Below are 14,449 nucleotides of genomic sequence, written 5' to 3'. Positions count from 1 at the left end.
TTGAACTTCTTAGTTCTATGATAGCAGCCTATAGGGTCTGTGAATGAATGTTTGTTCAATCAATTGTTTGAAACGATATATAATAATATACATTAATAATAAGTATGTTATGATCATCTAAAGTTATCCAGTCTTATGTATTTTGCGGAAGACCTGATAGATAAAGTATCTATCAAAAGGCCGTTATTTTTACAAATGTTTTTAAGTTGTGTCCGCCACCACATAATGCAAAATAAATCTTTCAGCTCCAGCTGCGTTTGCATGGATTTTTTTTTATATAAGTAACTAACTCTGTAAATGTAAACATATATATATATTTAAGTGTAGTAGACAAAACAAATATATACATTAAGAAAACATGGGGTACTACGTATAGGCCAAAATATTAAAATTATTATTAATATTAAAGAGGATAAAAATTATAGGCCTTACGGTGAAGATGAAAACATTTTTTCTTGTTCCTCATTAAGCATAATAAGTGAACTCTCTTGATTCATATACATAAAAATAAATTAATCACGTATTAAAAAGTTCCACGAAAATTTTCCTGACATTTTAAAGAAATCTTGATTTTAAAAGTATAAAAGAATATATTTTCGCAGTTGCCATTTTGTATCACATGACATCAGTTAAACCAATCATACGCGACGTTTAGGCAGCAGACGTCAAAATCAGCACGATGTAAACACGAAATGGCGTCCGATGACGAGGAAGGATCTTCTCGCTCAGACAAAGTAAAGTTGAAATGTTTTTTCCAAATTTACAAGCATTCAAATGAAATTATCAGTCCAATTACTGAGATTCGATGGAATAAAGTGTTGCTCTGTTCAAAGAGTTGGATAAAATTAGATGGAGACGGCAAGGAAATCGCCATACATTTGACGGAGCTTGGACCTGGTATGTCTGATGAAGGTATTAATCGTTTGACGATGTCGTACGCGAGCATCCAGGCTTAGGTTTTCATGCTACCTGTTACAGGCGATATACTGATACATCTCGACTAAAAAAGGTAATATTTGGTTTCGATTATTATCAGAATACTCTAAGAGTTAATAATATAGTTAAATGATACAGTATATAGGGTGCTACTGCACTTACTTATAGTAGATCTATATTGTGCCCTTAGTTTCTGTGCTGGTTGTTGATTGGGCTTTCTACTACTGTAGTACCAGTAATACTACGTAGGCCTAGGCCCTAGGCCTAGGCCATATTATATTATACAGTATATATTATTCAGTAGGCTACACAATTAATTTTAGTTAAATACCAATATAGGCTCTATATAAGACCAAATAAAATGCTGTATAAATTAATTATACGTTGAAATTGATGTTTAGGCTGAAACAAGAGTTGCCAAAAAGAGATCCCAAGCAGGAGACAGTGAGAGCCCAGATGAGCCACCAGTTAAGAGGGCCAAGCATTTTTTGAGAAGTAGTTCAGCCACAGCAATGGTTCAAAAAGCCACTATTTTGCCAAAGAAATGTATCATTTGTAAATTGCAAGACAAATTAGTGACGATCCAAGGCAAAAGAGGTCATGATAAATTAAGAAAGGCTTTAACAGATGATGCAGGTAATTATTTGAAGAAAAAAAATTCACTTGTTATTGTTGTTTCTCCTATCCTTGAAATTTGTAAACATGGTTAATTAATCAATCTGCTTTCTAATCCCCATCCTATGAGTTTTGCAGGCTCAACTGATGTAATCCAATTAGAAAACCTTCCTACTGTACAGCATAATGAGGTGTTCCAGGACATTTCTTCCATGTGAACCTTTGCTATATAGTGTAATCATGGAGCTATACTTTTTATATCTCCATGTTGTAGACTTTATGCATAACAAAATATCATTTCAATCATTTAGGAATTACACACTATTGCTTTTGTTGATTTGATTTATGACAGGAATGTTGCGAAAAGCTGCAGAAATGAGAGAGGACGAAAGTATTTTAAAAGACATTCGAGGCAAAAGCTGTGCTTGTATTGAAGTGCGATATCATGACCAATGTTACAAAAACTACACCAAAATAGTTGTTAATTCACGTAAACGAAATGATTCTAGAAAGTGAGTAAAAGTAACTTTCTAAAACTCTGTTGGTTTTTTTAATTTACATTTTTAATTTTTTTTTTATTTGCTTCAGTCTAAATGTTGAATTTTTAAACACCAAAATCTATAAAATATTAAAATATATTTTAATAATATTTATTATTATTTACAGGGAATTGGAAAGTGTTTTTTTAACATATAAGCAAAGCTATAAGGTATTTTGCAGAGATGTAATTGATAAACGGTTACAGTATGGACAGGAGATACTAAGACTCGCAAAACTCCAAAAGCTTTTCATGAAATCAATTGAAAAAACAGAAAAAATTTACTTGTCAACTATAAGGTAGGCTGTCGATCCCTTCTTAAAAACGATGAAATAATTGTAATATTTTTGAGATCCAGTTACTGTAATAATTTCTTCATTGTATCTGTGTTACAATTAATTATAATCAATTAATGTGTTATTTATAGATCAGACGTGTTGAAGAAGAAGCTCAGGATGGATTATCCTAACCTAATTTTTCATTCACCCACAAGAAGGTTAGTTGCTTAGTGTGTTTATATTAAATGATTATTTCACCAGGGATAATTTAAAAAAATAATCTTTTTGTGGATTGGTCAAACTAAATATTTTATTTATTTTTTCTTAATTAGAAATGAATCAGTTCTGGTGTACTTTAGCAATGTATCCCCAGGATTTGTGGCTGATCCATTTTTGTCATCAGGAAAAAGTACAACGGAGACAGATGAATCATCAAAGTATGACATAGATTCCAACTACTTCTACAACACACGAAATCTCCACTGATGGTGACAATAGAGACAAACTAAGGACCCTATATTTTGCAGGTACGGTTAAAATACAATAACTTGTATATATTGGTTTATTTTTAAATAACAACAATAAATGTTATTGCATAATTAAGGAAATGCTGTGGATCAAAGAGGTGAAAGCTGTATGCACTCAAAAAACAAAACTGTTATGATAGTAAGTGGTGTCGATCATAAATGCTGTACACAATACAGTATATGCTTTATATAAATTTATTATTACTATGTTTCATTCACCCAATGCTATAAAATGTACTTGCAGGTACGATAGTAAATAATGCCATCAAATCCAACAAAGGTATGCAGAGTGAATGGCCTCCAAGAGCAGCGGACATTAATGATGTTGACATATCTGAAATTGTGCCATATGAGTTGTTTAATCTAATCGCAAAGTGTGTTGGTGCTGCAGAAGATACTATACAAACCTCATTTTCAGATGTTGCTGAAGAAACTCGAACAAAAATTTTATCGATATGCCAGGACATCCTGTACCTTGCTTGGAAAGGAAGAAGGCAGACTCCAAAGTCACAAACACTAACCATGGTTATGCAAACAGAAACTGTGAGCATGTGAATAAAAAAAAGATTTAAAAAAAATGAAAACAAAATGGAAACCATGAGAATATAAATAAATAATATAACCATGAGAATATAATAATAAAAACTGTAACCATGAGAATATAAAGAAATTGTGTAAACCATTAAAAGAAATTGTGTAAACCATTAAAAGAAATTGTGTAACCATGAGAATATAAAGAAAAATATTAACCATGAGAATAAATACAATTACATTGAAACAAAACAAATATTTGATGTTTGTATTTTATTTGATAATTTAAATTTACTATTGCATTGGTGTTTATTACTAGGAATATGTGTTCTATATGTTTCACAGTTAAATCATATCAGTCACTATGTACATCCTACGGTATAAACTTCGCATAATATTGCTGCTGTATTTCTACTGCTATTAATAGCCTACCTGTCGGGAGAAACCATTATACGAACAGTTGAAGCCATTTGTAATTATAAATGTTTTAATGTCGGGGGATAATTATTAACTCTAAATTTCAATTTTAGAGTTAATATAAATTTGTATTCACCAAATTTATTAAAAAAAATAAAGAATAAATCTATTTTGATAATAAATAACTTGCCAATATATTTCTTATAAACCGTGATAATAATAGTACAGTCTAGTTATAGTGCGGCACCAGTTGTTTCAGCCTCGCTATTTCGTAAGAAATCGTTGGCATATTTACCAACTTTAACGGTAATTTTCTACCAAACGCCAGGTATTTTTTTGTGGAACTTTTACTTTTTGTACTATTAGTATTTATTTAGAACAGTATATGTGGTAAAAAAGTATTATGCTTGATGAGGAACGGGATTGCTTTTCCAGGCATCATTTCAGCTTCGCCGTAAGGCCTATTAGAAAATAACGAAAAAATGTAGAAAATGCTTAGAGATTCTGTAATTGTTGTTTATAAAACATTGAATGAATAAAGGTTGTTAACCACAAAAGAAAAAAAAAATATTATAATTGTCAATAGATGAATTAATTCTATATGTATTATTTTAGTGGTTTTTTTTTAACGATATGTTTTCGTTTTGGTCGTACATGTATACAGGCCTACCCTTGTTACAACAAAAAAGCACACTGCATGTGCCCTTTTTAAAATCTACCCGATATGTCAATGTGCGTCAACAATTAAGATTATAATAATTTCACGCGGAACTGATTTCAGTGACACAATAACATGCATACCTTCACATACGACAACAAAGCAATACGTCAACGTCAATATTATTTGTGAACGATTGGAAATTCCAATATCAAGCGTCAACTATTTATTCGAAGTTCATTCAACAAGGTTTAAACACTGATACTGAAAAGGAAATATTTGATTTGAAACTGCTTCGTAATAATGGACTGAATGCGGAAGCTAAATTTACGTTACAATTCTGTTATAATACTTTATATTTTATTCGTATACAACACGATATGTTGATAATCAGGTACCATACACGTATTGTAATCTTTGTTTGTACAATCTACGGCAAATTAACCACTGGTTTAACTTCTTTTTTAAGAAGTTGAGTCTGTACTGTATGTAACATAATTGGTATTCGTCGCATGTAGAACAGGATGTTCTAGATGACGTTTTTTAGCAGAAATTAAAGGTCTGTAGGATTTTATGTATTGTGTAGTTATATAATTTGTAGGAACTGTTATTTACGTATGTTTCAATCGAAAATTAGCCTATGGGTATATTGGACAAGTCTTATATAATATAGGCCTACGAGGTGTATGAGTCGATGGTATTTAATTAAAGTGTAACTGGGGCTTCTATATATAAATTTACGTAAGTACAAAATTCGGTAAATCGCGCCTTACTTCTAGAATTTTTACTCGAAGGTATATAAAGTTGGTTCGTACTTTCGGTACTGATTTTAACCACCTGATGTAACCCTGTTTACTAATTAAATTAAGTTAGATAATTAGTTATTGACGATTAAAACGAATTTATGTTCCGATCGTGGTATACACTGTCTAATGGATGTAAATCTTGAAAAATACCCGCCACAAAAATGCGAGGAGGCTTCGCATTTTCCTATCTCCTCCTACGATAATTGTTTTTAATAGCTGAAAACTGGTTGAACAGCTAGAGTATTTGACAAAAACAGTAGTGGTGTATCGTGACATGTACTTTAATATTTCAATCGATTATGACAGTGACAGTTTTAACAAAGTATTAAATCGCAAATGTTTTACTGTATTTAGAGGTGTATTATTTATAGGCCTATGAAACATGAACAAAATATTTCGTTACTGAGTGGGATAAAGAATATATTTAAAAATTGTTCTTCTTTGTACCTATCCGCTTTCCCATCCCTCACCCCTAATGTTACATACAAACACAAATTGGGTTTCTTTAAATGAGTCCAAATCAAAAATTTGGACTCATTTTGTGATAAGTTTCTATGCCATGTTGTTCTATGAAATCTTTCGGTAAGAAAGTTTTCTGAAACTGTTTCTGATGTATTTCGTCACGTGTACCTCTGCATGCATGCAATCCCACCCTTTACTTTGATATCTTTTCGTAAATCTGAGCGATTTAATATATCGTCTTCTGTGTCAATGTTTTAAATGTGTTGTTATAAGTAATAATAATAATAATAATAACAGGATTTTTATAAAAAAAAAAAAAACAAATCATACAAATGCCTGACAAATAAAATGCAATTTCTTTAGAGGATCCCCATCCGTTCTCGTTCTGTCGCGGTCCCGGACGCGATTTTTTTTTCGTACATAAGTTGGGGACCCCATGTGAAAGATAGCCAAACTACTTCCTAAATATAACTAAACCTAACCCTCCAAATAATCTCTCTCTCACTATAAAGTAAAAAAAGTAGCTCATGGGAGTCTAACCCCATACATCGACATGTAAAGTCCATAGTCTTATCCACTCGACTACACAGACGGCTCGACAGAAATCGTTTACATTACCGAATTGCAGTTAGCTCGATTCTTACGTCACACCTTATGGATATGACTAATGAATATTCATGTTTATTTTGTGACGTTTCACGAGGGGTCCTCAACTTAGGTACGAAAAGAAATATCGCGTCCCGGACCCCTACCTAGGTGACCAAATAAAGGAGCAGGATACACATTTGCCTTGCCACAGACGACCGGGTGCTCAGAGACAACAACCAAGACAGATGCACCCCAAAGATAATGCTGGTCAGGAAAAAGTATACTATAAAATTCTAGAACTTTAAGAAACCTCATGATTTCCATATGCCTTAATGAATAAATGTGTTTTTAATAATTTTTTAAAAGTAATGTTGACAGACTACGGTTTCAGACCTTGACTGCTTTTGTTTGTCGTGTTATTTAAGGTTTGTTTTGATAATGTATACCTGGATATAAAGATCCTAGATTGGCTTTTGTTATTACCCTGCATGTTTTCATCCTCCAAATCCTGTATGCTGAAGGGGAAATCGGGTTTAGACTGTAATACCATACATTAAACTCCACTTTACTTGCGTAGCATCACTCCAGAAAAAGTAATTATAGCCGTACGTTATTATTTTTGTTGTTGAAAAACATAGTGTGCCGCAAACCTAACTTTACTAGTGCTTATTCGCAATGCAAACACACAATATTAAATCAAGAATATGGATGTTTTTTTTCTTCCATCGTATTGTAATGTTGGGGAAGTTTTTAATCACATAGCAGAACTATATAACTAGAAAAGAACCACAATTGTTTGTTTTCTTTTTATTTAGAGCCAAGACATATTTTTAATGTAGAAACAATGAATAATGCATGGTAATACTAATTTTCTATGTAAGCATCACAAAATAGCTTACGTACCCACAAAAACTATTCATTCAGTCAACAAACTTGCTGAAAACCATTTGTAGTTGTACGTGCATACCGACATATAGTGCCTCTTGTAATTTATTAATTCATCCCTCATGATTCTGCCTTTACAACTTGTCAAAAAAATGCAGACGGGGCAGTCTGTATCGGATCTATTAAATACAATTTCTATATAATATTATAATAATTTAGTCTTATTCTTGTTATTTCAGATGAAATCCAGTGATGATAATGATGTTTCAATATATTTTTACTGAAGAAGAAGTTGCTTTCTTTACAACATTTCAGTAAGTTTATATTTAGATTTTACAATTGTTTACTCTAAAACATTACCTCAACTTATAATGCACAAAAGCACTATCGATTATTCAATTTTTGATTTGATTATTAGATTGATGAGCATAAATACTGTCTAACAATCTAAACTAATTGATTGTGATGGCGAATGCATTTGACAAACACCAGCAAGTTGTTGAACATCTGCAACTACAGGACTACTATCCTAAAAAACTAACTCGGGAAGAAGCACTTGTAGTTTCTAAAAGTGTGATTACACCAGATGAACTCAGCGATCCTGGCAAAATACCCTGGTATATTTTACAAAATCTGCTAATGTGCAAATATGAGGGAAGATGCTATAATTTAGATCAAAATCAATCACTTTCTAGTGCTGCTGCATTTTCAATGTCTTCTTTTCTACAAGACTATTCAGAAGACGTAGATCATTGTGACGAAGTAAGTCCACTAGATGCACTAGTGGCTACTTTCTTGTGCTGTGACGATTTCTTAAGGCAAACCTTAATTGAAAAATTGTCCACTTGTCAGTTGGCTATTCCGTTACTGGTACCATTTAAGGACGTAACTGACATACAATGGGAGATGATTGTATGGGGGATAAGCACAATTAGAAAGAAGTGGAAAATAAGTTCAGGGTTTTCTTGTGAAAAGTTCATGTCCGCTCACGGGTGTCCTATTGTGTCTGCTCTTCGCATAGGTAGACCTCAAATATCCAAATCTAAAATTATCAATTGTGTCATTAATGAGCAGAGACATGACATTTTCTTCCATTCGGAATGTAAGGGAGGTCATTTGCAAAGAAAAATATCAGATGGATTATTAGAAATGACATGGTACCTACCAAACCAGAAAAGTACTCATGCTTTTTCAGAAGCACACACTTTTATAAATCTGCGAGGAAATTCATCAGATTCCCGATCTCAGACACAATTTTTGTCTAAAATATCACTAGTCACCATTGCATTTGTGTCATCTGGTGATTTTAAGGAACATGATGCAGAATTACTAGAAATATTGTACAGACAAAAAGGTCACGTGATTTTCGTCTTGGATGGAAATCCTGGAGAAACATTCAAAGAATTGATTCTTAAAATTGAGAAGTCATTTAATACACGGGGTACAAAACAAATAGCATATGTTAATGCGTCAAAAAAGAACCAGTTCAAAATAAGCGAAGACATATTGAGGTTCATTCACTTAGGCTTTGAAGGAGTTAATCGGAATGTCGTACCAAATAGAAGTATCGAGTTGTGCAGCGAAGTAGCACGCAAGATGAATTTCCATGTTGATGAAGATTTGCCAGAGTGTTTTGAAGCAAGACAGAACGTAAATATGTTGATGAAACATGTACATCTAAATGGGAAAGGACATGAGCTACCTTTGCAATTGATTGCAGTAAGCATCGGAGAGAATATTAAAGAACAGCATCGGCTACTAAGAAAAGGAAACATGCAAATTGAAGATTACGTTGATAAAATAAAGACAGAGATAATAGATCTACGACAAAAACAGCTACACATAAATAAACACCAACGAAATAAGTGTGCTTATAAGTTGTTTAGAGCGTCGTTTAAGAATTCGCTTATAAAAAGAAAATATTTCTATGCGCTTATTAAGGTAATGACCGATCGATATAGCATTGACAAACTACAGCCAATACGAAGACAGTACATTGACAAGTGGAATAGGTTATGTGATGCACCGAAAAATGAACCAGAAAGGACAAAAGAATCATTAAAATCAATGAAAGACCAACTTGATGACCTAGAGCAAAAGCTGTCACGTGAGTCATTGGGATTAGAACATTTCTTTAGAGAAATCGGCCAGAATTACGAAATGGTATCCGATTTGAAACTTCAAGAAGTAGATGATCCCGACTTAGCAGTAATAGCTGCCGAAATGTTACTACAAGGATATCCCATTGAGCTAATGGATGGTGACGCATCACATGTGCCATTAACTTGGATTGGAGCCGTATTTAAGTCTCTTCAATACCAAGTTGGAAATAAACATTTGTTTGTGCTATCTGTTTTAGGCATTCAAAGCAGTGGGAAATCTACCATGTTAAATACTATGTTTGGTTTACAATTTGCTGTCAGCGCTGGCAGGTGTACTAAAGGTATCTTCGCCCAGATGATGCCGTTAGATTCAGGATTAAAAGAAGAAACGAAATGTGATTACATTCTGGTGGTTGACACGGAGGGTTTACGGTCTCCCGAATTCGTTAACATTCAACATAGCTACAGTCGTGACAATGAGATAGCTACATTTGTTGTTGGTTTAGGTGATCTTACCCTTATAAATATTATGGGAGAAAACCCTACAGATATGCAAGACACACTTCAAATTGCTGTACATGCATTTATAAAAATGGAAAATGTCAATGTCAATCCCAGTTGCATATTTGTTCATCAAAACGTTACTGATGTAGCAGCATCAGATTTGAATACAACACAGAAAAGAAGCATGCGAGAAATGTTGGACAAAATTACAAAAATTGCTGCGGCCGAAGAACATTGCAGTGAAAAATATCGATCATTTTCCGATGTCATACGATTTGAGGAAAACAAAGATATAGTGTACGTTCCCAACATGTGGCAAGGTGATCCACCGATGGCGCCTCCTAATCCTGGTTACAGCGAAATCATTCTTCAAACAAAGAAACGGGTCATAGAAAGCATGCGAAATTCCAAACCAAGAAGTATAGATGGATTCGCAATAATGCTTACAGATCTTTGGAACGCCATCTTATGCCAAAATGTTGTATTCAGCTTCAAAAATTCTTTCGAAATACAGGCCTTTAATGCTTTGAATACAGAATATGTGAAGCATTCTCGTACATTCAGAAGAAATGCAATGATATACAGTTACCAGCTTCGAAATGAATGTAAACAGCTAACAGCTGTAGAAATAGCAAATAATGGGAAAGATATCTTCGACCGTTATTTAACAAAATTACAGCAAGACATCGGTACTTTTAAATCTAGCATGAATAGCTATTTTGATAAAGAAACCATTGCTTGTCAATGGAAAGCTCAAATGGAACTACAACTTGATGATCTTTGTAAGGAAATTAAAAAAGAATTGAATGAAGGATTTACATCAGTTAAAAACAAAATTATTGGAAGAGCTGAAATTGACGCCAGAATTAACATGCATGAAGAAGAAGTGTTTCAAAAAGCTAAACAATTGGCTGAAGATCATAGAATAAAACTCCTATCGGACGAAAATCTTGAATGTGAGTTTACTGAGAATTGGAATAAGTGGATATCCACCATACCCGGTGGTGAAGATTACATAAATGTTGAAGAGTCTTTTGAAAGAATCGTTGTAGAGTCTAGCTTAATAAGCGATCGAGATGAAGTTGCTCGTGTTTTGCTTTCCGACCTCTCTCAAATTGATGTACAAGAACAAGACGTTTTGTTTGATGAAAGATTATTAAAACTACGTCTGGATAATCGATCTTACTTGGCTGAAGCAAATTCGAGTCTACATGGAATTCGAGAAAAGTATATGAAAGAAATCAGAGTTCACAAATCTGAAGGGAGTAACTACACTAAACAGCTAGGAATTTATCTTTTTTCTTCAATACTAAGTGAAATTGGAGAGGTGAAATTAAATGACAAGATTCACTTTACGTTGAAAGGAAAAATTCGCCTGGCTATCTGTAATTTCAAGTGGTTAGTATCCGTTTTACGAGAAATGCAAGAGCAGTATAGAGGTGAACACGATCTGAAAATATACATGACACTTCAAAAGGACAGGTTATGGCATATGTTTAGAGATGAATGCAGAGAGATTCAAATAAGTGTTAAGATGGCATCGGTAATATCCCGAGAGATTAAAAGCGCGGTTGTAGTTTCTCTCCCAAACAAATGTGCAATTGGTGTAATTGATCATTTGAGGAACTCTCCAAGTAAACTATTTACTAATAAGATGTCTGTTCATGCGTATTTGCTGATTGCAATGGCAGAGAAACATAATTTTAAAAGCTTTGTACATTATTTGTCGGATCCCATACGCTCTATTGAATACTTCATTCATAGAAATATTGAGACATTTTGTTTCCGGACAAACATTGCAGGTAAAACATTACTGCAAGAAATATACAGTCAGAATGTTCGTAAAATATTCATGGAAGTGAAGCAAACTATTAGTGCTTTATGTCAGAAAGGAACAAGCACAATGAAGACTTGGTGGCCATCTTTAATTGAAAGGATTTATGCGGACTTAAGTGTAAAAAGAAACATTGGGGTTAACGAAGATGGAATTCTAGATTTGGAAGATCTCAAAGAAAATTTGTTGTTGGAACTGAAGCTCATCGAAGACAGCATAATTACAGTTTATGATGATATTAGCATTTTTGAGAAAATAAAATATGACTGTTTTGTTTTCTTTACATCCGATCTTTTAGCTTGCCGTGAGTTATGTCCATTTTGCAAAGGACTTTGTGACCTTCATACTAACAACACACATGGTAGCCATCGAACAGAACTCCACAGACCTAAGGGGGTGGCGGGATATGTATACGCTAAATCTAAGAAACTCAGTACAATGGTTTGTACAACATCAATGAGGCAGGATAATGGATTTAGAAATGAAGATACTTTTGGTAAATTATATAAATACTCAGATTATAGAAGCGTTAATGATTATTACAAGTCGTGGAAAATTGAACCATTAGAAGGAAAAGCAGAACTTTTCTGGAAATGGTTTATGGCAACTTACAACAGTGAACTGGCTGAATACTATAATGCTAATAAGACTGATATTCCTAGAGGATGGAAGAGAATTACATGGGAAGAAGCCAAGAGAGAGATTATGAAAACGTATCACCTTTAAACACAATAGACAACAGTCTAAAGCATCGTTTACTTATTAACTACATTTAGTGGTTATCCACTTAAATTCTCCATATGCGAGTCATGTAATTATTATAAAACATATCAGTAGAATGAGCAATGACTTATTTTTCTATAATAGGTTAAGGCTCTAAATAAGTCGACAATATTATAGAAAAAGTTTGTTTTCGGATAAATTATTCTGAAACAGATAGCACATTACTACAAGAAATATACGATTAGAATGTTGGTGGAGTATTTATAAATCTTGGTGGTCATCTTTAGTTTAGTGTATATATATATATATATATATATATATATATATATATATATATATATATATATATATATATATATATATATATATATATAAATCATACTGTAAATTATAGAAAGTATATCAGTATATCACCGGGCGGTTTACAATTAATGTTCTTTGCCTAATGTGTATATATATAGATATACAGAGTTGTTTGTCAAAAGAGATATTGGTGTTTTTTTCAAAGACAACATTCTATATTTAGAAGAAAATGTGTTGTTGGAACCGAAACTCGCCGAAGACAGTACAATTGTGTTATGATATTATTATTAGTATGTCAGCAAAATAATCTTATTTTGCTCTTCACGCGATTCACAATGCTATAGTATACAGTAGGGAATTTTCGAAAGAATCACACAATGTGTTTTACGCATATTTTTTAAGGTCGATGTTTTGTAATTTTTTGAAAAAAATTCTTAAATAGAGAAATTGCGTCGACCCTTTCTATTCTATTCTATTCTATACAGGTTTTTATATGACGCCCTACAAAGAACAGAGCGCCTAAAAATACTAAGTAATTAATTAAAAAGAAAAGGTTTAAGTTGACGTTTAAATAGAGGTGCCGAATTCGCTCCTCTCAAATCGACAGGTAGCGCGTTCCAGATCCGCGGAGCGGCGACAGAAAAAGCATTGTCACCAGCTTTCCGATTAGATTGTGGAACGAAAAGTCGGGTGGGATCATTAGAGAAGCGAAGTCGACACCTGTAATTAATTGAAAGCTGGTCACGGTTAAACTTAATTAAATCAAAAATGTGCAAAGGAACAACAGAGTAAATACATTTATAAACAAAAACAATAACTTTGTACAAAATCCTTTTTTTTATATGAAGCCAATGGAGATCTTTCAATAAACCATCCGAGGGCTGATCCCGTCCACACGCAAAGACCAGCCGCGCCGCCTTGTTCTGCAATCGCTGTAATCGTTTAAGATCAACTTCGCGGGCATCAAGCAAGAGCGAGTTAGCATAGTCAAGGCGGGACGCGATTTTTTTTTTTCGTACATAAGTTGGGGACCCCCCTCATGAAACGTCACAAAATAAACATGAATAATTCATCAGTTAAATGTGTTGTTCCGTGTGCACCCAAACGTATAGCAACAAGAAGCGATTACACAACTGCGATACGATACTTTCTACAGTAGGCCTAGGATTCTAAGTCAATTCACGCGATTGCCTTCGCGCACTCTTCTTCACACACAATGTGTCGAGTCGAGGCTAATCGACAGCTAGGCAAGACATTAAACTAAGTAGTAATTCATTGGACATAGCCCAAAGAAAGCTTAGACCCACAAGAATAAAGAATGTGTATAATTTGTGTACTGTATTTTTTTTAATTCTGCTATTTTATTATCAAACAATGCATGTACTCAAAAGAACTTTAAAAATGCGCGTATATGAACACATGAGATGGGAAGATTAGACCCACGAGAATAAAAAATGTATTTTTGTGTAATGTTTATTGTTTAATTTTGCTGACTTATTACTCGGATTGTGTCATACCTATAACACACACAGCTAGACATATGTTTAGAGACTAATAATTAGGCCTAGGCCTAATAGTATTAATAGAAACTATAATTTTAACACGTAATTCTTTAGTAATAAATTATATTAAAAACACTATCATAAACTAAAGGCTGATTATTTCGACAATCCACACAAAACACCGCTATTCCTTCTTCTATGAAATCACTTCTTGTTGCTATACGCTTGGGTGCACACGGA

At 33.4% G+C, this 14,449-nt stretch overlaps 2 protein-coding genes across 4 annotated transcripts; both read left to right on the top strand.

Moving 5' to 3' along the window:
- Nucleotides 1-418: 418 nt before the first annotated feature.
- On the top strand, nucleotides 419-3,642 carry LOC140047957 (uncharacterized). Of its 2 annotated transcripts, XM_072092986.1 has the most exons (7): nucleotides 419-1,009; nucleotides 1,338-1,572; nucleotides 1,904-2,063; nucleotides 2,218-2,388; nucleotides 2,517-2,585; nucleotides 2,700-2,894; nucleotides 3,139-3,642. In XM_072092986.1, the coding sequence occupies exons 2-6, from the start codon at nucleotides 1,449-1,451 to the stop codon at nucleotides 2,851-2,853; spliced, it is 678 nt and encodes a 225-aa protein (XP_071949087.1). In that variant the 5' UTR covers nucleotides 419-1,009; nucleotides 1,338-1,448; the 3' UTR covers nucleotides 2,854-2,894; nucleotides 3,139-3,642. The 2 variants fall into 2 exon arrangements, with proteins under 2 accessions (XP_071949087.1, XP_071949088.1); XM_072092987.1 differs by lacking the exon at nucleotides 419-1,009 and having other exon boundaries at nucleotides 1,484-1,572; nucleotides 1,863-2,063.
- A 900-nt stretch (nucleotides 3,643-4,542) lies between these two features.
- Nucleotides 4,543-12,688, top strand: LOC140046500 (interferon-induced very large GTPase 1-like). 2 transcript variants are annotated; one of them, XM_072091161.1, is made up of 3 exons: nucleotides 4,543-5,059; nucleotides 7,481-7,555; nucleotides 7,660-12,688. In XM_072091161.1, exon 3 carries the CDS (start codon nucleotides 7,707-7,709, stop codon nucleotides 12,405-12,407), a length of 4,701 nt encoding a protein of 1,566 aa, XP_071947262.1. In that variant the 5' UTR covers nucleotides 4,543-5,059; nucleotides 7,481-7,555; nucleotides 7,660-7,706; the 3' UTR covers nucleotides 12,408-12,688. The 2 variants fall into 2 exon arrangements, with proteins under 2 accessions (XP_071947262.1, XP_071947261.1); XM_072091160.1 differs by lacking the exon at nucleotides 4,543-5,059 and adding an exon at nucleotides 7,187-7,214.
- Nucleotides 12,689-14,449: the final 1,761 nt, after the last annotated feature.

Source organism: Antedon mediterranea, chromosome 4 (genome assembly GCF_964355755.1).
Source record: "Antedon mediterranea chromosome 4, ecAntMedi1.1, whole genome shotgun sequence".
Classification (NCBI taxonomy): Eukaryota; Metazoa; Echinodermata; class Crinoidea; order Comatulida; family Antedonidae; genus Antedon; species Antedon mediterranea.
Note: the sequence above shows the minus strand (reverse complement) of the source record. Positions and strands in the feature narration are given on the sequence as shown.